This window comes from Benincasa hispida, chromosome 10, assembly GCF_009727055.1.
Source record: "Benincasa hispida cultivar B227 chromosome 10, ASM972705v1, whole genome shotgun sequence".
In the NCBI taxonomy this organism is placed as follows: domain Eukaryota; kingdom Viridiplantae; phylum Streptophyta; class Magnoliopsida; order Cucurbitales; family Cucurbitaceae; genus Benincasa; species Benincasa hispida.
The window spans coordinates 14,443,433-14,465,869 of record NC_052358.1 but is presented as its reverse complement, the minus strand read 5'-3'; the positions used below and the strand labels follow the sequence as shown (position 1 = coordinate 14,465,869).

The 22,437-nt window shown below is 30.3% G+C and overlaps 2 protein-coding genes and 1 non-coding gene across 4 annotated transcripts; 2 read left to right on the top strand and 1 right to left on the bottom strand.

Annotated features, from left to right (window-relative positions):
* The first annotated feature begins 4,592 nt into the window (after window positions 1–4,592).
* LOC120088488 (DNA repair protein RAD51 homolog 4) lies at window positions 4,593–8,418 on the top strand. Of its 2 annotated transcripts, none has more exons than XM_039045830.1 (10): window positions 4,593–4,733; window positions 4,810–4,889; window positions 4,972–5,090; window positions 5,152–5,233; window positions 5,456–5,590; window positions 6,380–6,493; window positions 6,581–6,671; window positions 7,095–7,165; window positions 7,458–7,607; window positions 8,176–8,418. In XM_039045830.1, exons 1-10 carry the CDS (start codon window positions 4,646–4,648, stop codon window positions 8,212–8,214), a joined length of 969 nt encoding a protein of 322 aa, XP_038901758.1. In that variant the 5' UTR covers window positions 4,593–4,645; the 3' UTR covers window positions 8,215–8,418. The 2 variants fall into 2 exon arrangements, with proteins under 2 accessions (XP_038901758.1, XP_038901757.1); XM_039045829.1 differs by having other exon boundaries at window positions 6,581–6,680.
* Window positions 8,419–9,828: 1,410 nt separating this feature from the next.
* LOC120088549 (protein SODIUM POTASSIUM ROOT DEFECTIVE 2-like) lies at window positions 9,829–11,625 on the bottom strand. Its single transcript, XM_039045939.1, has 3 exons — window positions 11,014–11,625; window positions 10,839–10,914; window positions 9,829–10,292 (listed from the first exon to the last, which is right to left on the bottom strand). Exons 1-3 carry the CDS (start codon window positions 11,485–11,487, stop codon window positions 10,108–10,110), a joined length of 735 nt encoding a protein of 244 aa, XP_038901867.1. The 5' UTR covers window positions 11,488–11,625; the 3' UTR covers window positions 9,829–10,107.
* Window positions 11,626–13,949: 2,324 nt separating this feature from the next.
* Window positions 13,950–14,023, top strand: TRNAR-UCG. Its single transcript has one exon. It is a non-coding gene; the product is annotated as a tRNA-Arg (tRNA).
* The last annotated feature ends 8,414 nt before the right edge of the window (window positions 14,024–22,437 follow it).

Here is a 22,437-nt window from a genome sequence, read left to right as displayed (position 1 = left end):
AAAGTTTTAAAATTTTCTCCAATTTCACAAAAAATAACATGCATATTATCAAGAAAACCACATTAGCATGCATAGCATGATGACAACAAACAATATAAAAGTACGAACTCACCCCAAACTTAAAAATATACATTGTCCTCAATGCATGAGAAAGATAAAAATACAAGCCTAGGAGTGTACGGGAGTCTAACTCCTTAAGTACCACTGATCCCTCTAATGAATAATAAGTCATAGTCCAATTATGACCAAAACTCTTTCGGGGTAAGAGAGGGTTTGGCGTCACATTGTTCAAGCCTCGGAATCAGTCCTTAAGGGAACAATTTATCAACTTACCCATACGTTAGAAAATAAGTGAATTCTGTCTTGTATAGTTGTGTTCCCAACTCCCAATCAGATGAATCCTCAAAATGGTAAGCTTATTGAGTAAGGGATTTGACCACTCTCACCCATACAAATCAAATGACCGCCATCATAGGCAGAAGTTCACAACTCATTCATGATTTAGGTCATGTCACTTATGGTTATCCTGGTGAAATGTAAGTCTCTTTTATGAACGGTGTTATATAATGAGACTAGTCATTTTGTGGTCCGGTATTATACAAACCCCTCTGTATAGAATAGTCCCGCTCACATGTCTCCACATGAGTGATCAGAATCAGATCAATTATAGCACTTTACAATAATTGTAACATCTACAAAATGGGTTGTATTCGTAGTATCACCAGAATAAGGTACTCAACCTTATCTATTTACTATAGACCATTTAGGTTATCACTTAAACATGATCTACCTGTATGTCTCTACATACATGTTTAAGTTATAGAACATAACCTTGGATGTTAGTTTATTGGTTTGTGAGTTAATGCTGCTAAATGTCAAATAAAGCATCTCATATTTTATTAAATAAATGAAATATTTGTACATTACAATCATAAACTATAGGATCCACGAGATTTAAGATATCAACTCCAACAGTGTCAAGTTCTTTTGGGAGGTCTAAGCAACTAATGTCTAATATTTCCATGGTTAACTAGATCTTAGATTAACTCAAGTTCAGTTTCTTTATCCTATGGTGTCCTTTACTTTTTAGATGACGTGACAATCTTATTTCTATGCTTGAGGTCCCATATTCCTGTGTGACATCCGCTTACACTTTAACCTTCTCAGCATCAGAGCTCCGCTAGATAATTAAATTAAGTGGCCAGCTTAACTTACCGATTTTATCTTTAAACTCCACAAAGAGAATGGGTAAAACAAAGTGGTATAAAACACTACGTTACTTAAGTCATAAGAACCTTAGAGCATTCACATTGCTAAACCCCTAGGAAGATTTAACTCATGACAAATGATAAAATAATAAACTTTATTAGATCATAAATCATAGCTACAATAAATAGTTCGATTGGTAGAATGAAAATAAAGGAACTACAAGAAATAAATAAATAGGAGAACGTTGGAAAATACAAATCAAGGAATCTTGAGGCAATTCCTTAGTTTTTCCCTAGGTTGATTCCTCTTTTTCAAGGAAGAATCATTCCTTACCACACGCTTTTCAAGGGATGAGATGACCTAGAGCCGCTACGCTTAAGAGGAACTTTCATTCTCGAAGCTACTGACTTAAGAAGTTGAGAAGATATCCAAGGGGACTGATAAAAATGGCAGGAACTGTAAAAGGGGAGTGATGAATTTGGAGGTGGAGAATTGTGTCTCGAAATGAAGGGCTTCTCCTCTTTATATAGGCCCTAAATCAGTTGAAGGGGGTTGAAATCCATGGTTTAAGGGTTTCAAGTCGCAATTGTGATTGCCTAATAGCTTGGAGCGTGAAAATTGCAACCACCTTTGACTGGGTTGAGCTTTGGAAAATTATAGCTCACTGATGCGGCCGTAGTAGATCTAGTGATGTAACCATATTAGTAAAAAAAAAAAATCTGCAATCTGACCTCAATCTTCTACCAAAATCCACAAAAACAACTCCAACTTAGTAAACAACATCTTTTAAGCTCAATCAAACCCTCATAAGCTCATTTGAACTAATTAGGACTAAATTTAGGAGGAAACATATGCAAAAATCCACTTTTCCATGTAAAAGTGCACAAATAAAAGTCCAAAAACATTCATTTTAAGGCATGTATCAAGGACAAAGAAAGTAGCAAACATGATGTAAGTGGTATGTGACATAAGAAAATGTTAAATTCATTGTTTTCAAAATTCAGCCCATTTAACATTAACACATAACATATTAAGTCATTGGTATAAATAACTAAATTGATAGTTTACGAACGTATTAAAAACAGTACTTAAAGCTACTTTCTTACAATGATTTGTAACTTTTTTAAGTGCAATAGTTGAATTGTTAGCCAAATTTCAAAACTCAAAAACAAATTTTAAAAGCTACTATTTTTTTAGTTTTCAAAATTTGGCTTTGTTTTTAAAAGATTTAAATCCTAATTTAGTTCTTAAACTTTGAATCTTATTCTATTTTGATCCCTAAACTTTGAATCTTATTCTATTTTGATCCCTAAACTTTCAAAAATATTCGTTTTAGTACCTAAACTTTTAAAAAGTATTTATTTTAGTCCATACTATTAAAATTATGTTAACCATTCAATAGAAATGTGAGAGAAAGCTTGTATTTTTAAATGACTAGGCTCTAGATGTATTGAGCAACTTGAATGTGAAGTAAAATGCCAACATCCAACACGTCAAAATACATGGCCACTAAAATTTTGAACTAACAATATTTTTTAAATTCTCCCACTTTACCACCTTATTCAAAATTGAAACTCTAGATTTTTTTAGCTAATATATTTGGTGGTCTAGTCATCAAAAAATACAATACACCTCGTTTATTTTGTTCAAGAGTTAACAAAATCTTAATATTGCAGGAATCAAAATAAGAACTTTTTAAAATTCAGGGACTAAAATAAACATTTTTAAAATGTTGGAAACCAAAACAAAACAATATTCAAAGTTCATGGACTAAAACAAACATTTTTAAAAGTCTAGGGACCATAATGGAATATTACTCAAGGGTTAAACCTAAATACACATTGCATGAATCAAAATAAACACTTTTTAAAATTCCAGGGACTAAAACAAACATTTTTAAAAGTTCGGGAACCAAAACAAAACAATATTCAAAATTCAGGAACTAAAACAAATATTTTTAAAAGTTTAGGGACCAAAATAGAATATTACTCCAAGATTAGAGACCCAAATAAGATTTAAACATTTTTTAAACCATTGGTAAAAAAATAGAAAAATAAATGAAAAAATTGGGAGGTGGAAGTAGTGTGTAGTAGGGGTGTTAAAAAAACCCGATGACCCAAAAAAACCAATCAACCCAACCCAAACCGTGCGGTTGGATTGGGTTGGGTTCAAATAAATGAAAATTTTATGGGATGGGTTGGTTCATGAGTTCACCTAATATAATTCAAACCAACCCGAATTTATTATTAACTTTAAAATATTTTTTTGTTATTTATAACACAATTATTTATACATATCTTGATTTTAATTTTATTTAATTCTAATATTTTTTTGAATAATTTCTTCAATAACTTTTAAAAGTGGTTTCTTTGCACTTTAGAAAGAAATTTTTCACTATATAAATTGAAAATTGAGTTGTTAATCTTAATTCAATATACGAAAATAATTAAATTAGATTTTTACATATTTACGTTCTGCTTCTTTTTAGAACAAAATTTTAAATAAATGATCCGATTAACCCGAACCAACCCAACCCAAATATTTCATCGTTGAGTTGGGTTGGGTTCATTTTTTAATAAGAGTTATTTGGTTTGAAGAAATTTACAAACCGAATAATTGGGTTGGATCTAAAAAGTATTTCAACTCAACCCAACCCAACCCATGAACACTTGGCTTAATTTTTAAAAACAAAAAATTAAAAGCCACATGGTTACGAAATGAGGTCTAAGGAAATAAGTTTTTTTAATTAAAAAATCATTATAAATTCTTTTTCTTTTATAATTCTTATCATTTTTTTTAAAAAAAAATCTTACCAAAATATTGTATCAACAAAAAACGAAGACAACATTTTTTTTATAGAGTTTTTATTCGATTTTCTTAGAAATAGAGGGAAAAAAACACATTTTAGTGGAAAAGATTGGTGAAAATTTGAAGAAAGTAAGAAGGATTTTAGACACGTAGAATTAATAAGTTTGAGGTTAACATATTGAAGTTAATAAGTTTATGTTTGAGACGTAGAGTTTAAAATGAAGTTTTTCGATAATCATGAAAAATAAATTAAAAGAGAAAGATGAAGTTATTTTATAGATGTGAAAAATAAAAATATATGAAAAGATAAAATTTCTCACTGAAAAATATAAATAGACGAAAAGATGGTACTACTCGATTATTTACCCCAATTTTAAAAAGTCTATGGCCAAATTGCCCGTAAGGATATAAAAGTATTTTAACCTTCCATCATCTTCATAGTAAAAAAAAAAAAAACACACACACGCGTAATTTTTTAAAGGGTCAATTTTAATTTCCGTAAAATGTAATGGCACATTTTTTTTTAATTTTTTTTTATCAAATTTCGAAAGTTAAAAACGACGTAGTTTTGCCATGAACTGATTCGAATGAAACGCAGCCCTAAAATCTTCGGAGCGCGAAAAAGAAAATGGCGCCATTGAAGTCTCTGGAGCAGGTCTGCCCACTCATTGACTCTAATTTCCAGACCTTTTGTGCTTCACACGGCATTTTCACTGGTACTTTCTTCTTCTTCTTCCCATTTGATTTTGATTCAGTTTCACTGTAACCCCATCATTTTGATTTTGCTGCCAGTGGAGGATTTCCTCATCCATGATCTATACGCTTTAGCTGCTTTTGCAGAGCAACAGCCTGCATCAGAGAAATTGAAGCAGGTGAAAATCTTCCTTACAGTTTCCATTCTCTTATTTACCATTCACTGTACTCAACTTCCCATATCTTGTATGAGTGTAACAGGGGATTACCCAAATCCTTTCAATAATTGATGCTGCTGAGCGACAGCCATGGATGAACGGTTTGGAGCTTTTGGAGGATGCTCGAGAAAACAAGCATATTCTGTCAACTGGCTTTGAAGGGTATTTTCATGAACTTTGAGGCTCAATTACTCACCCGTTTACTTAATGAAGTTTATGACAGGATTGATGTTTTGCTTGGAGGTGGGCTACGCGAGGGACAGTTGACTGAAATTGTTGGGCCATCGTCTTCTGGTAAAACTCAGGTAGCTAGTTGGGCCTATTTTGGCTGTGATGATTTTTGCCTTTGAAGGTGATTGCTATGATTCTACTTGAACGCTATTTCCAAAGTTTAATTTAATTATTCAAGCACTGGATTTATGGGTTAGGAACTTGATTTCAATAATTGGTTTTATTTCTCTCGGCCTGTTTAACTTGCCGGTGGTAAACTGTACATGATATGTTTGAAAATTTTAATTTATGGGAAGGTTTGTCTGCGAGCTGCTTCAAATGTGTCAACGAACTACAAGGCTAAGGTTTTCTACTTGGACTCGGGGAATTCCTTTTCACCCCAACGCATCTCAGGCTTTGTTAATTGGAAGCCCGGAACTGCTTTGGATCGGGTAACTAAAATTCGTGTGCCTGTTGGACTTTTTGTTCTTTAAGATTGGAAATAACAGATCTCTTTGAGTTGAAGTTATGTAGTGACCACCACTTCAACTACCAAAATTATAATGGTGATCGGTTACCTTCGGCCATTGTTATATGGAATCTCATAAAATGTCGTCCCAAATTAGCAGTTTAGGGCCGTCAACAAGTCAAGCCATTCAGAGGCAGATGTTCAACAAATTCAGCAACTTAAGAAATACAATCTTGTATATTTGTTTTCTCCTAAATATGATATGATGGTGTACCATTTAAACAGGAGAAGGTTTAGGGATCAAATACTTGCACACTGCACCCTTTTATTTATAACCTCTTCTCATCACGAAGGAAATGATTGTGCAGGCTAGCAATGATCGTTTTTGTTGTAATGGACACAGGTTATAAATAGTAGGGTATGCAAGTATTTGGTCCTTTAACCTTTTCTTTGGTTTAAAAGATATACCATTGTGTTATGAAATTGTTGAAGGCTTAGACAAACAAATATTATACATAATTAATCATTTAGGTTGCCTTATTAGTTAAGTTGCAAACTTGCAAACTTGCTGCCAGCCAGAACAAACTGCTGGTTTGCCAACGATCTGATATTGACATTGAGACATTCTATATAACAATGACGGGAATAAAAAGTTGTCTTCATTTCCCTCTTTTGTGACTTATTCTTATATTCTCTATGTTTTCACCTTCCAATTTGTATTTTGTGAATGCTCCAACTTTATCTGGATCTGTCTCTTGAATCCATTTCATAGACTGAACAGAGCATGCTTCAACAAGTATTGAGCAGTATTTCATGTCACTCTGTGTTCAACATTTTCACAATGTTTGATGCCTTGCATCAGCTGGAATTCAATTTGAGATCCCAGGTTCACATTATCATTATGAATCTTAAGTGGTGAGTTTGACCCGGTGTAATTTTTTAAATGCCAATTAACAAACTAAAACCATATCAGATGTGCAAAGGGCATCAGAGAGTGCAGTTACTGATTGTAGATTCAATTTCTTCGCTTGTTACACCCATCCTTGGTGGAAGTGGTTCACAGGGTATGCAAGGTTGGATGTAAATATATATCCTTTATATATGCACAATTTGTCGACCTCGATTGGAAGTACATGTGCAATTTCTAGCTTCTTCAGAGTTCAGACAATACAAAGATATGGCATATCATTCTGGAAAGAAAGTTTGTGTAACACATACATGTGCTTAGACGAGATATTTCTGAAGGTTTATTTATGACATTGATAATTGTTGGCATATACCAAGTGACTCGAACTTGGACATTAGTTTTCTTTGTTTGCTTGGGTTGTCATTTCAGATTTCATTACACTTTTATGTTCAATTCTATGGTTTTAAAAAGATAGTTATTAATTAAATGTTGAAGTAGATGCATTAATCTGTAAGAACTTCATGTCTTAGTCTTCTGTACACAATAGAAATAAAGATTCATACTTGATGAGTATATACAGGACATGCTTTGATGATATCTGCTGGAACACTACTGAAGAAAATAGCTCATGAACATAATATAGCAGTACTGGTAATTTCTTACTTGAAGGTTCTTCAATTACATATATGGCTTTTTTCAACAGTAACTGTTTCTTAACCCTTTTTGATCTTAGTAATTTGTCCTAAACTTCTGCTCTCTCTTCTCATCACTTGATTCCTTGTCTCTTGGTGTGAAATAGAACAAGCACCACCCCCCCCCCCCCCCCACCGCCCCCCCCCCCGCTCAGAGATAATCATTATGATGCTTTTAATTCTAACTAATAAAAAATGAATTAAATGGACTTTTTGTTGACTTCCAGTAACTTGTAATTGTAATGCCAAAGGTAACAAATCACACTGTGGGTGGAGATAGAGGTACTTCAAAACCTGCCCTAGGCGAGAGTTGGAAGAGTGTTCCACACGTGAGGCTTCAGCTTTCCCGAGATGCAGGAAGCAATGTCTGCCAAGCTTCAATATTAAAACACTCGTCCATGGTATGTTCCTTTATGCACACGCATCATTGAGCACATCTGCAAAGTGTTCTGTTTACATTTTATTTAACGCAAGAAGCTGCTTGTTCTCGTTTTTTAACCAGTTTATCTAAGAAAAGAAATTTTATCTTGTTGGAATGTCTTGAATCTATTATTTGGTGCTTGATGGAGCCTTGCTGTCCGATCGAGTCGGGGTTCAGGGGCAACGCTCCTGAAACCTAAATTGTATATAGATTATATGTAATTTATGATTTTGGGCCTAGGGTTTAGCGATGTGTCATATATAAACCCACTAATCTCATTGGCGCCTCTGTATTTGTATTTTCCAATATTCCCCTCAAATAATAAAATTGCTTCTTTCCCTCCACTTGTGAATGTAGTTAAGACACTGTTAGCAAACCACATAAATCTCTGTGTCATTCTTTACTATTTACGTTTTCTCTGCTTGTCGATTTTGTTTTTGTCATAACACATCTTGTTTGGTAACTATTTGATAAGCTTATCATAGAATTAGAATCTGGACAACTTGCTTAATTTCGTTATGCCAATTGCATTTTGTTTGCTGTCTCAGGCATCTGGTACGAATGCAAAATTTGTAATTTATGAATGAGAAGAAGGAACTCCTCGTAGGTTGAACTATAAAATGGCAACCTCAATTTTTGATTCTTTAGTGGAGTGTGAAGGTCAGTACATGGACTGCAACGTTACTAGCTTTTGCTGGTTGCTTTATCTGTAAACTATCTTGATGAGTAGGAGACTTCTGTAGACAATGATGATGAATCTAAATATTAATTTGCAATTTGGTTCTTGCTTATTTCTAGTTGCTACAGAGGGGAAAAGGGTATTCATTTCGGATGGTGGGCTGAACCAAATGACCATATTTCTCAAATCAAACCAATATAGAATCTAAAAAGTAGACACTGTTTTTAGCTTCTTCTATCTTCTTTTTTCCTTCTTTAGTGCTGCCTTAGGTTATGAAATCAAAGATACCAAAGCTATGAAAATTTTCATAAGAAGAAAGAGATGTGTAAGATTAAATAAAACTCTTGTCGCCTCTGTGTGGAAGATTATGATAAATTTTTAAGCGAAGATAGGGTTAGAGAAATCAGAGAGAGGAAGATGACCCACCATTGGAGAAGTTGAAAAAGACTTGGGAGCAAAAGCTCCACCTTGTTGTCCTTGTCTGGTTCACCATGGCTCTTCTTCACAATGATACACTTAAAGTAAAAGAGCACTCTCCAAATATGCTGTTCACATCAGACCCACCTCTCTTCTGAGGGTTATCTTCACTAGGGGTTGGTGGTTGTCTTTGCCCAAAGTTATGTCAAAACCTTTTCTCCTTTATTTTTCTTCCTTTTCTTCGAATTCTTCCCTAGTCCTATGGTTAAAACATCTATGCCTCTTTAAAAGGAAAGTCGATTTGAATCCCACTGTCCACTCATTGGTGATAAAATATTTCGTTGAAAATAGTTTTTGTTATTAGAATTGATAGTTGGAAAATCTATCCAAAAGAACGAGACAAACTAAAAATTTCAATTTTATATTATAGAAAAATGTAATATATTTCTCTGATGTAATCTATTGAAACAAATTAGATAAACTATCGTCGGATTTGAAATTATTAAAAAAATCGAATAGATTCATACTCACGAGTATGTTCATTCTCCTAGTTATTGGTAGAGCTTAATTCGTTAGTAGGTCTTTGTTTTAGTCATTCAAATATGTGGATTTATAGAACGTGTTACGAGGGAGTTGGTTGATGCATCGGACATATTAAAATTGGCTAAAAGATCAAAATTAAAGCAGTTATTCAAACATGGTATCAGAATTATAATATAATTTTTTTTTTCATAAAGTGAAAAGGTTACTGTTTTATTAACCCCATGGTAAAAAGAAGCATTGGATATTTCCAAATAGAGATACTGTGAATGTTGTTAGTTAAGTGGGCAAGACAATCCATCAGACAGGAAAAAGAGAAGTGTTACAAAAGGCAACTTTCTTCCTTTTGAGTGCCCACCCACCACTGCCTACCGCATGCATTTAATTTCTAACTGTTGGAAAGTTTTAATGATGTTTTCTCTTCCACGTTTCAAACTCCATGTCCTCTCCCACTACAAACCTCTGCTCAAACATAATCATGTTCGTAAAAAATTATTACGAACAAGAAACGGTTGAACGTAGATTCAAAAATCTTATAAAAGAATGAACGATCATGATCACATTGTAGATTTCAAACCTGCATCGAAGGATTATTTACTCTAATGCATTGAGATTTGATCTCAAAAACAGTGAGACGAGACGAGACGAGTCTTTTCATTTATTTCCCAAACTAGACCATAGGGAAATGCAAAAGTACTACTACTACAACTCCCTCAGAAAAACAGCAAGATTTACACCCAAAAAAGAAGGAAAATAAAAAACCCCATGGATTCTGCAACCTTTCTGCATAATACAAGTAAACCCCAAATGGGATTTTTGTAGCAAAATATTTGCTTTTCATTAATCAAAATGTTGATGATGATGATGAGGAGGAGGATGATTGTGGAGTTGAAGATGAAGAAGAATTTGGTGATTGCCAAAACTGAGCATACTTCACTTTTGACACACTGGCCAAGACATCAAAAGGGGTTAAATCTCCAATTATGGTCACTTTTTTTGTTGTGAAATCCACACTATATGAGGTCACCCCTGCATGATCATCAACATTATTTTCATAAATTCATACTTCTAATTACTATNTATATATATATCCTTTAAACTATAGTTATATCACTTTAACTAATAAATACATCAATTTAAACCTTAAACTTACACCTTCCATTACGTTCATTTTAAGAAAATCTCATGTGAAACTTATAATTATATCAATTAAATTCCTAAACTTTTATTAATGGATCAATTTAGACTGTTAGTCATAATTTCTTTGAGAATCATTCATATACTAATTATCCATTTTATGAAACCAATATTTGAAGAAATCTATATGCATGTAAGAATTAATACATGTTTGATTTTCAAAAGTGATGACAAAGAAGAATTTAGATCGATTGATTTATGAAAATTTAAGAGTTTAATTAACTCAAATCACAAGTCATAAATTTTCCACCCATTGAAACCTAAAATAAATAAATTAAATTAGCACACTTAGCAAAATAAGTTTTTAATGGATACAAGTGATATTTACTCCAAAAAAAATCAATAACTTTCTAGCTTCGAAATGTGCAAAAACTTCACCTTCCATCTTTGAGATATGCTTTTTCACCTTCTTTTCGCAGCCTTTGCAGTTCAGTGAAACCTTCAGAACCACCACCTATGAAATGAAGATCAATAACAAAAAACTTAGCACTTTTGATTTCAAGAACAGAGAAGAAGGTTTAAAGAAAAAAAAAATTGCTCATTACAAGAGAACCTGATCACGAGAGTGAGTCAAAGAAGATGTTTTTAAAACAGGGGATTCAAGAACAGAGGAAGGAGATTTGAGGCCACGATATTCATGGACAGTCAATGACCGACTCAACGAACAAGATTTCTCTGAACTATTGCTTATTATCTTCCTCTTCTCCGGCATCGGCGCCGGAAAATCCTCGCCAGATACCGCCGGAAACCAGTCAAGGAACGGCGAATCACCCAAAAGATAGCGAGCAGAGGAACCAGAAACAGGGCTCTTCAAATCATCAACATCAGCACAGCTTTTTCTTCGTAAATCATTAAGTTCCTTTCGATTCACAGTGGAACAGCTCGTACTCTTTCTGTGATTCTCAAAATGAAGCTGCCCTTTTCTCCGATCGCCGGAGTGGGCATCTCCGGCAACCGGACGGCGGCCAAAACTTGAACGAACCGCCGTGGAAGCTCTAGATTTGCAAAAAAGGTCTAGTTTTTTCATGTTGTGGATTGAAATGACACTTTCTTAGAATTGTAAGAGGAATTAAATGTTGTGATGAAATGAGAGCAACCAATTTGCTTTTAAGCAAAGAGAGAAAAGGAGGGAGTAAGAAGTAGAAGAAGAAGGGAGGGACCCATGAGAAAGAATTGGTGATAATTACTTAATTTGAAGTTATGTGAGTAATGGGGTCCTTTGAATTTTTTTTTTTTTGGGAGTTTTTTTAATGTAATTATTTTTGTTGGGGGGTGGGTTTGGAAAAAAAAAAAAAAGAAGTTTATATCATCTTTGATTTGAAATGATTACTACCACTTCTAGTAACATGAATGACATAGAGTGGTGTTTATTATATGGTCTTATTTTTTTACATAATAAATAATGACAATTGTTTAGTGGATATTGTTTCACAAATCCCAAGTGTGGACTTTAAAAACCTAATTTTTGGAAGAAAAAAAAAGAGAAGAAATTCACTTATAGCCAATCTTAACTGTCACATAGGTCAAGGTTGAGTCAAAATTTTGACTTGTTTTCCTTTGTTTAGGTTCTCTTGAATAACTATTTTTGGTTGGTAACTTTTCTTCCCCCTATTCCACAGGGATCAATGCATCCAAAATCATTTTAAATAAATTTAGAATTCGTGGGATTTTCTTTTTCTAAAAGAAAATATAAATAATGAACAAATTATAGAAAGCAAGGTAGAAAAAATGTCATCAATATATGTTAGAATTAATGGAACAAAAACAAGTAGCAGAGCGCCGAAATATTGCAGAAAAGCATCATGATATTGTTGCATTAGATGAAAGAACACTACAAGGTTTTTAGTGTTGAGAAACTAGATTCACTCAACATTGTAGAATCCTACTCAACATTATTGATAATAAGGTTTAAGTCATGACGCTAAACATCTAATTTTTTGCTAGATTTTTTTGGAGTGACATTTTGGTATTACTTGTGGCACCTTGCGTGTGAAGAGAGAATTGTAAATTGTATTAACAACTGCTATTTGTGAGTCGAAATTTTTTTTTTGTTCGTTATAACTTCTAAACTATCAAATTGTGGTGCATGAAAATCAAGTAGTCATTATCGGGCATACGTCTTAAAGGGTGATTTGTAGCACGAGTATGAAGGTTATTGTGATAACTTTTATAGTAGAACCTGACATTGCATAAAACTAGACAAAGTTTTATATATCTCAAATGTTGTTCACCTTTTCCCTATTTTCTTTTATATTTATCATTGTACTTTACCAATTTGATTGCGACGTAGAAAATAAATGTCTAATAACTAATTATGGTATATCCACGACATAACATTGTCATGTTGTTGTTTACTATTATTTTCTCCCACCAATATCTTAACCATAAAATTATGTTCAAAGTGACAATGTGAAAAGTTGTAAGTAGTGAGTAGTACAAATTCTTGAAAATAAAGTAGTTTGATAATGTTCTTAATTTAATTTAAAAGAGTAAATATATAAAGAAAGATCAATTTACAATTGGATTAACAAGGGTAGTTAGCTAAATTATTTGAGGTCAGTGAAGTAGGTTAGTTAGACAACAAAACATTATGTACTTATTAATATTTTTGTAATATTTGGAAGTTAATGAGATTGTAATCTTAATTTATAGGTGTTATTAAGATACAAACAAATGAAACAAACCAAAAATTGAGGAAAGTTTTTGGAGCAATTTATTTAGAAGGGCATGGAGGCTAAATTATGAGAGCATAAGTAAGTAAATGAAACAAAAAAGGGGTCAAGAAAACCAAATATTCAACAACAACCCACTAATTCTTAATCTAAACAAAACCTTATTAACTCAAACTTTAATTCTTGACAAGAGTGCTATGGGACATGGGGTTGTGTTTTTCCTTATTTAGTTTTTTATAATCATTTTTTTAAAACTTTCAACCTTTATCTTTTTATTTCCTCTTCTTTTCTTTTTGTTAAATTATAAATTTAGCCTTTATAATTTTTTTTTTAAAAAAAAAGAATTTGGTTACTATATTTTCATAAAATATTCCTAAATAATCTTTATGACATATGACTATTTATGATGTTTTATTAAACTATATAAACTAGTTGTGACATTTTATCAAACTATTAAAAGATTAAATTATATTAAAATTGAACTTCATTGTAATTATAGAGACCAAATTCTTTTTTAAAAAAAAACTATTGAGACCAGATTTGTTTTGTTTTTTTTTTTTTTTTTCTCTTCAACTCTGTGCTTTACTCTTTAATTTATATATTGAGTTGAAATTTTGAAAAACGACAAGTTTTTTTTTGTTTTATAACATAAATATATGAAAAGCAAAGTGGCCGATCCTGAAATCAAGGGGTGCCATGAAGAATGGCAAATTTTTCCTTTTTGCAAAGTCCATATTTACTTTCCGTCTTCATTATTTTATATTAAATATTTGTTCGTAATAGTTTTATAAAAGTAAATTCATTTCATTAACAAAAGGACCGCATAGCGCAGTGGATTAGCGCGTTTGACTTCGGATCAAAAGGTCGTGGGTTCGACTCCCACTGTGGTCGAACATTTTAAATTTTCTTAAATTTTTTTTTCCTTCACAGGTCCCCCATTCTTTTGGATCTCAGCTCAAATTACTTTTCACGCACGTGGTGGTGCCCTTTAAAAGTCCGAATTCAATGTGTTGTAAAATGGGCCGTATTCGCCACCTTTTTGGGCTTGATAGGCCCATTATTTTGGATCTCAGCCCAAATTACATTTTAACCACGTGGTGCCCTTTAAAAGGCCGAATTCAATGTGTATCTAAATGGACCGTATTCACTACATTTCTGGAGCCCAGCCCAAGTACTGCTTCTGGAGGCCCAAGTTACTTTAAAAATCATTATTTTCAATTTCAATATCAAGAGGTTCGTATGGAGATTTTAAAAAGAAATATGTACCAATTACTGCTAAATTATAATTATGATGTGAAGAACTATATTACTCGAACTTATTATAGGGAGACTGGCACAAATGATTATGTTTAATATGATTTTGTTTTTAGTTCGATATTTATAGGAGAGATTCGAGTATTTAAATTTTTGTTTGGACCAATTGAATTATGCATAGAAAAATTGAATAAATTTTAGCAAAAAAACAGTGGAAAGTAAAAAATCGGAAAGATTTGGAATTCCTTTTGATTAATTTTTTTTAACCATTTTGTTACTGAAACTAAATCTACCTGTAAATTTTCTGGGCAATAATTCTTATGACTTGGGTCATTTATTTAAGGATTAAAAAAAGGCAACTTTCTAAACGACATAAATACACCTAGGTAAATCTTTAATAATCTTAAATTTATAATCTTTTTTATATAATAAAACTAAAGGCATTGTTTGAAAATCTAAATTCTAAGGTTCTGTTTGATAACCATTTTGTTTTTAAAAATTAAGCTTATGAATACTACTTCTACCTCCAAATTTCTTCATTTGTTATTAAAAATCAAGTCAAATTTTCAAAACAAAAAAGTAGTTTTCAAAAAATAGTTTTTATTTTTAGAATTTGGCTAAAAATTCATTGTACTTAAAAAATATTCAAATCATTGTAAGAAATGAAGATGAAATAGACATAAGTTTTAAAAACAAAACAAAAAACCAAATGATTACCAAATGTAGTCTAAATTATTAAGTAAATCTGCAAAAAAGAGGAGGACAAACTACAAAAGTACAAAAGCCTACATAAACTCAAAACCACACATGTTACACAAGAAAGAAACACATCCACAAAATAATAATAATAATAATAACAAAAAAAAAATGTTGTAAAATTGAGGAGCACAATCGAACACAAATATGGATAAAATATAATATAATAATAAAATATATTTAAAATAAAATTAAATAACTAAATAATTAAATTAAATAAAGAAATTATAGGAAATGAAAAAATATAGAAATTTCCTTAAAGCCTTTTAGATTTCTTACCAATATGTGTATCTTCCAAAACCCATCAAATACCACTATTTATAGACAACTTGGCAAGCATGAGGTGGATTACATAGACACTAATAGTGTGTAATGTTGAGACATATGAACAACACTGGAGAAATGGGGTATGACACATGGTTAATGGACATTAAGCATGACCATCTAATGGACATCTATTATTATAATATTTATAATACTCTCCCTTAGATGCCTATTATATATATGAAATATGTCTCATTAAAACCTTACTATTAAAAATCCAACGAGAAAAAAAACCTAATGAAGAAAAAAGAGTACATATTTCATATAATATACCCTCTTAAAAGAGTACAATATATTTACTCCCCCTCATGAAAACATTGCTTAAGATATTTGAGTCGCCGCATTCCAATGTTGTGCACCGATTTTTCAAAGGTTGCGGTTGATAATGATTTTGTAAATAAGTTTGCCAGATTATCTTTTGAACAAATTTGTTGTACAATGATGTCACCATTTTCTTCAAAATCATGAGTGTGGAAAAGCTTTGATGAAATATGTTTTGTTCTATCTCCTTTCATATATTCTCCTTTGATTTGGGATATACATGCTGTGTTGTCTTCGTACAATATTGTTGGAAAATTTTTGTTAGAAGACAAGTCACATGTTTCACGAATGTGTTGAGTCATTGATCTTAGCCATACACATTCTCGTCTAGCCTCGTGAATTGCAAAAATTTCAGCATGATTTGAGGAAGTAGCTATTATGATTTGTTTCATTGACCACCACGATACATAAGTTCCTCCACATGTGAATAGATAATCAGTTTGAAATCTAGCTTTGTGTGGATCAGATATTTATCTAGAATTTGCATAACCAATTTGATCAAAATTTGATTTATTTGAATAAAACAAATCCATATCGATCGTTCCTTGAAGATAACGGAGTGTATGCTTAATTCCGTTCCAATGTCTTTTTGTTGGAGAAGAACTATATCTTGCTAATAAATTTTTTGAAAATGCAATATTTGGTCTTGTATTATTAGCAAGATACACAAGTGCACAAATTGTACTAAGATATGATACTCTAAGACAAAGAAGTTCTTTTGTTATTATCTTAAGGTCGAAATATACATTTCTTCACATCTAATAAACGAACTTCCATTGGAATGTTCAATGGATATGCTTTATCCATATAAAATCTTTTCAAGATTTTCCTTATATAAGTTGACTAATGAATACACTCCATATGCTAAATGTTCAATTTTCAAGCCAAGGCAAAAATTTGTTTTTTTGAGATCTTTCATCTCAAACTCTTTCTTAAGATATTCTATTGCCTTTGAAAGGTCTTCAGGAGTAATACTCCTGGAGGTTGATAATATAAATATTATGCTAGCTACGCTCTTGTTGATAATAAGATTCAAATATTAGATTTATATGAATTAGATTCATAAAGAGATGTATACATATAAATATGTGATATTTATATGTTAATTAATTTAATATTAAATATGATTTAATTGATTAAGAAATAATGGAGATTGGAGATTAGTATAAATATATGATATTTATGATAATTAATTAAATGTATATTAAATAAGATTTAATTATTAAATGTTGTTGCTCTAGTTGGCTGAGATTCATAATTTTTTTCTAATCAATAACTCGTTATTTTATTTAGCCACGAGAAGACATCAGATGAGTGCATAATACTTTTTAAAATATTTCTCTTGATATTGCTATTGCATGAGCATATTCAAAATATAGAAAAATGTCTTCTCTAATGATTTAAAATTTTGGAGTTTCAAGTGCATTTCATCTACAAGTTTTAGGAAGATTTTTTTTAGTGATCATATTTTTATGACATCCATGTGTATTTTGGCATCAAACCCTAATGACAAATAATTATAGTAACACTACTACAAAATATTATTTTTATATTTGAAATTTAATATGTACCAAACATGTACAACAACATTTAATTTATTAATTATAACGAAGAGGGGAAAATCGACATACCTTTACGACCTACCTTTAGCAGAAAAAATGATAGGAGCTTGTGCTGATAATGTGTTGTAAAATTGAGGAGCACAACGAAACACATATATGGAAAAAATATAATATAATAATAAAATATATTTTAGAAAATAAAATAAATAAATAATCATAGGAAATGAAAAAAATATAGAAATTTCCTCCAAATCTTTTGGATTTCTTACCAATATGTGTTTCTTCCAAATCCCACCAAATACCACTATAGGCAATTTGGTAAGTAGAGGTGGATTGCATGGATATTAATAATGTATAATGTTGAGACACATAAACAATACTTTAAAAAATAGGAACATGACACATGATCAACAGACACTATTATCCTAATATTTATAATATAAAAAAAAAAACAAAAACAAAAAGAAGAAGATAGAGAAAATGGAAGGTAAGGTTTAACTGTGTGGAAACTTCCAGGAACATAATTGTGTCACGAACTTGCCTAAACCCAATTCAATGTAAATGGAGTAATATTCATATCAATAAATGACATATTATACCATTTATAAAATCTTATAAATGTATCATTATAGCTGAATTTAGTATGATGGAATGTGCCAAAAGCTTTAGAAAAAAAATTCGACTTAGACTCAAATAAATTCCATCGTCAACTAATGATTGAATCAATTAGATCTAATCCTAATTTGTGTAGAATAAAGAAAAATCTATCTCATGAAGAAAAGATAAACTCCATGTCCCCTATAAATACATTATTATAACTCCATAATCTTGAACTTTATCTTAATATGAAACTTAAATTTCTGATTTCTTATTCACTCTATTGTTCTTCATCTTTGACTTAGGTATTAGAGCTTGAATTATAGGTCTCTACCCTCCGAACTATAATTGACTATTGTCATATGAAAGGTAAGTATGTTTTTCTTTATCATAATTGTGGCATCAACATGTATTATACACAATCTTCCGACTTCTTATCTACTCTACGGTTCTTAGAGTCTAATTTTCAAGTCTCTTTCGTCTAAATTACAAAATTATCATTGTTATTACGTATAGGTCTAGTATATTTTCTCTCTCTAGATTTTGGCATCTAACATATTTTTTTCTATCTAGATTTTGACATCTAAATGTATTATACGCAATTTTCAAATTTTGAAAGCCAAACTTACAATTTATAACCCAACAGAATCACAAAATTCTGGAGGAAAACTTATTTTCATAGATAAACAGTCTATGGTCTCTCGTAATTGCTGATGGCATTTGACAATCGACATGGATATACAAAGTCAATGTGGGCTCCTTTATTGGGCCGCCATCAGGGCCCATCAACGGTGGCCCACTCCCTTTCATCTCGTTGTCTGGTGACCCTTGACGTGGACGTGGGAAAATGGATTGGACCCCACGTTTCCCTTTTTAATAGGTAATTAACTTATCAAAGGCTATTTATTTATTTTCTTTCCTTCTTTTTTGTCCCCAAAATAATAACGGAAAGAAAAAAGAAAAGATTGTGTCCTCGTTAACCAAGGTGCGGTCAAAAAAATTCGATCATTCAAAAAAATCGATAAATCCAACCTAATTTATGCGGTTGGGTTATCAACTCATTTTAATTGAGTTGGGTTGAGTTCAAATAAATGAAAATTTTATGAATTGGGTTGGTTAATAGATTTACCTAATATAACCCAAACCAACCCGAATTTATTATTAACTTTGAAGTATATTTTTTATTACTTGTAACACAATTATTTATACATATATTGATTTTAATTTTATTTAATTCCAATATTTTTTTGAATGATTTATTCTTCAACAACTCTTAAGAGTAATTTCTTTGCACTTTAGATATAAAATTTTCACTATATAAATTGAAATTGAGTTGTTAATTTTTAATTCAATATATGTAATTAAATTAGATTTTTACATATTTACGTTTGGCTTGTTTTTAGAACAAAATTTTAAATAGACGATCCGATTAACCCGAACCAACCCAACCCAAATACTTCATGGTTAGATTGGGTTGAGTTCATTTTTTAATTGGGTTGAGTTCATTTTTTAATAAGGATTATTTAGGTTGAAAAAATTTAGAACCCAAACAATTGAGTTGAGTCTAAAAAAGTTCTTTAATTCAATCCATGAACACCACTAATTCACACATCTACTCATTAAAAAAAAGAAAGAAAAAAAAAAAAGAAAACTGTGGTCCATAAATATTTGGTTTTCAAAGTTTAGTTAGTTAGTTATTTTTTTTATTTTTTTATTTTTTTATTTTTTTTTGCCAACTTTCAAAATTGGATTAATTAATATTTTGAAAATTATCAAAATCATTAAATCCCAAAGAAAAATAGCTACGCGCAATAGTTAATATAATCATAAATACACCGGAGCTAAAGGCTAAAAATAGAAACTACACTAGAATTTTTTTTCTTTCTTTGTTTTTGCAACTTTTCTAAATGTCAATTAAAAATGATTATAACTATGATATTTATACATTTTTATTGATATTTCCACATTATATGGATGTGATAGATGTGAATCAACAATTCTTTTATATGGTAAAGAAAAATATAATAAACATTTTAATTTATTTAAAAAACATAAAATATTTACACATATGGAATATTTTTCAATATTTTCATAAATATCCATCCACATTACATTTTATTCATATTTCCATTAATTTTCTTCGTAAAATTGAGACTTCAACATTTTCATTGACATTATAAATTTTGATTAGACCTTAAAAAAAGGAAATTTCAAGTAAAGCAATAACACATTAATCCAATATCTCTCTTATAGCATTATAATTATTGTATAACTTATTATTAAGTCATCAAATTATAGCATAACATAGTAGACAACTAAACTAACACGAATATAATTCAACTGACATAAATCTATAGTATAAACTTTAAGGTATGAGATTCAAATCTACCTCACGAAAAACAGTGTTTCATTTGGTTGAATCTAATGTGAAAAAGCCAAAGAACATTATAAAATGAAAAGGACATTACATTATGATTATTGATTAAGTAGTGAATTAAATATGGATTGAGGTGGTCATAATCATATCAAAGTGAGACTTGAGAGATTGAAGTAAGCAATGAGGTAAGAAAGAGAGAGTAAAAGTCATATAGTTGAAGCCAGATTTTTTCTAAGTCTATATTGGTGGTCTCAAGCTCAATATCAATACATATCTCACTTCTTCAGCTGTAAATATTTGCAAGAGCTCAAACAGAAGCATGAGACAATAGAGATATTATAGTAATTACTTTTTTATATAACTCAACCAACATCAATTTCTACTATCAACTTCGACATTTAAAGTAATCTCCACTATATATGAAATTTTTTTACAAATCAATGCAACGATAAATTAATAATTTTGTAGATTTATTACTTTAATTTCAATTCAATTTTTATAATTTAAATAATATTTTAGTAGTAGTTTCCAAATTTTAAATTTAATTTTATATTAAATATGTAGTACGCTTTGTTTAAAGTTACAAATTTTCATATACTTGTTAATTGTAACAATATCATAGTTCAAACTTATGTAGAAATGTGACGAATATTTTCTTTTAAACGTATAAAAGATGATATATGATATAAGAATAATTCAATAAAATCTAACAAAATTTGTAAAAGTAAAAAAAAAAAAAAAAAAAATGAAACTACTACTAAGATGTAATTTAAACGGTAAAAGTTGAATTGAAATTAAAGTAATAAATCTAACAAAATTCATAATTTTTTTTTAAAAAAAATCAAGAAGTAAAAGAATCAAAGTTGACCCAACATGAGTAATAGATTTTGCGAGATCCCTAGAAATGCCTGCAAATAATAATAAAAAATTTAAAATTTCGGTTTGAACTTTTGTCTATTAATAATTAATTAATTTGATTTTAGTCAAACATCCCCTCTTCCTTCATCCTCTAATTTTTATGTTCACTTTTTAAATAAATAAGTTAAATAAATTAGGCTCCCCTCAATCTTTGCCACGTGTATTGTGTTGATCTTTTTTTTTTTTTTTGGACAAATATGAACCTCTAAATTCGTGGAGGATTTATCGTTTCAAATCCTATACTAATAATTATATTAATTTAAATCTCGAACTTTTGTAATTATATCAGTTTTACACTCTTCTTTATATTTTATTCGACCAATATCATATAAAATTTATAATTTGATCATTAAACTCCTAAATTTTCATAAGTAAATCAATTTAGGTCATCCATTACAATTATCTTTGAAAATTGTCCATGTTTAATTCTTAAATGTTAGTTAACTTCTTCAAATGTCAGATTTATAAAATGGATTATTAGAGTAAATGCATGGACTATTCTAAGAAAATTATAGCTAATAGTCTAAATTGATTCATTTGTGAAAGTTTTGGGATTTAATTGATAAATTTTTAAGTTTCACATGAGGTTTTCCCAAATAATACATAATGGAGAGTGTAAATGATACAATTATTAGTTTAGAGTTCATAATTTAGATTGATACAATTAAAGTTCATAATTTAGATTGATACAATTATTAGTTTAGAGTTTAAATTAATGTAACCCCTAAAGGGGCCGTTTGGATTAAAGTTTTGTAGATGTCTAGGAATAAAAGATGTCTAAGAATATGATATTTAAGAATAAGATGTTTGGGAATAAAAAATGACTGTGTTTGGTTATGTATGAGAATGAGAATAGGATGTTTGAGAATGCGTGTTATACTTTTTTATGCAATTTTAAAGTATAAAATTAATAAATATTAATTTCAATAATTAATTTTCGTTTGGTAATTTATTTTATTACATTAAGGTATCAAATCAATTTTAAACCAATAAAATTTAACTAAATTTACCCACTCATCCTCTAGTTTAATATATTTATTATCAATTAAATTTTTTATTGCACATTTATATTATCAATTTTTTATTTAAAATATATTGATAATTAATTTAAATATCTATTTTGTTTTCTGTAAATTTATTATTGAAGAGTTAATTAACTAATTGTTTAATGTCAATTATAAGCCTTAGATATATAC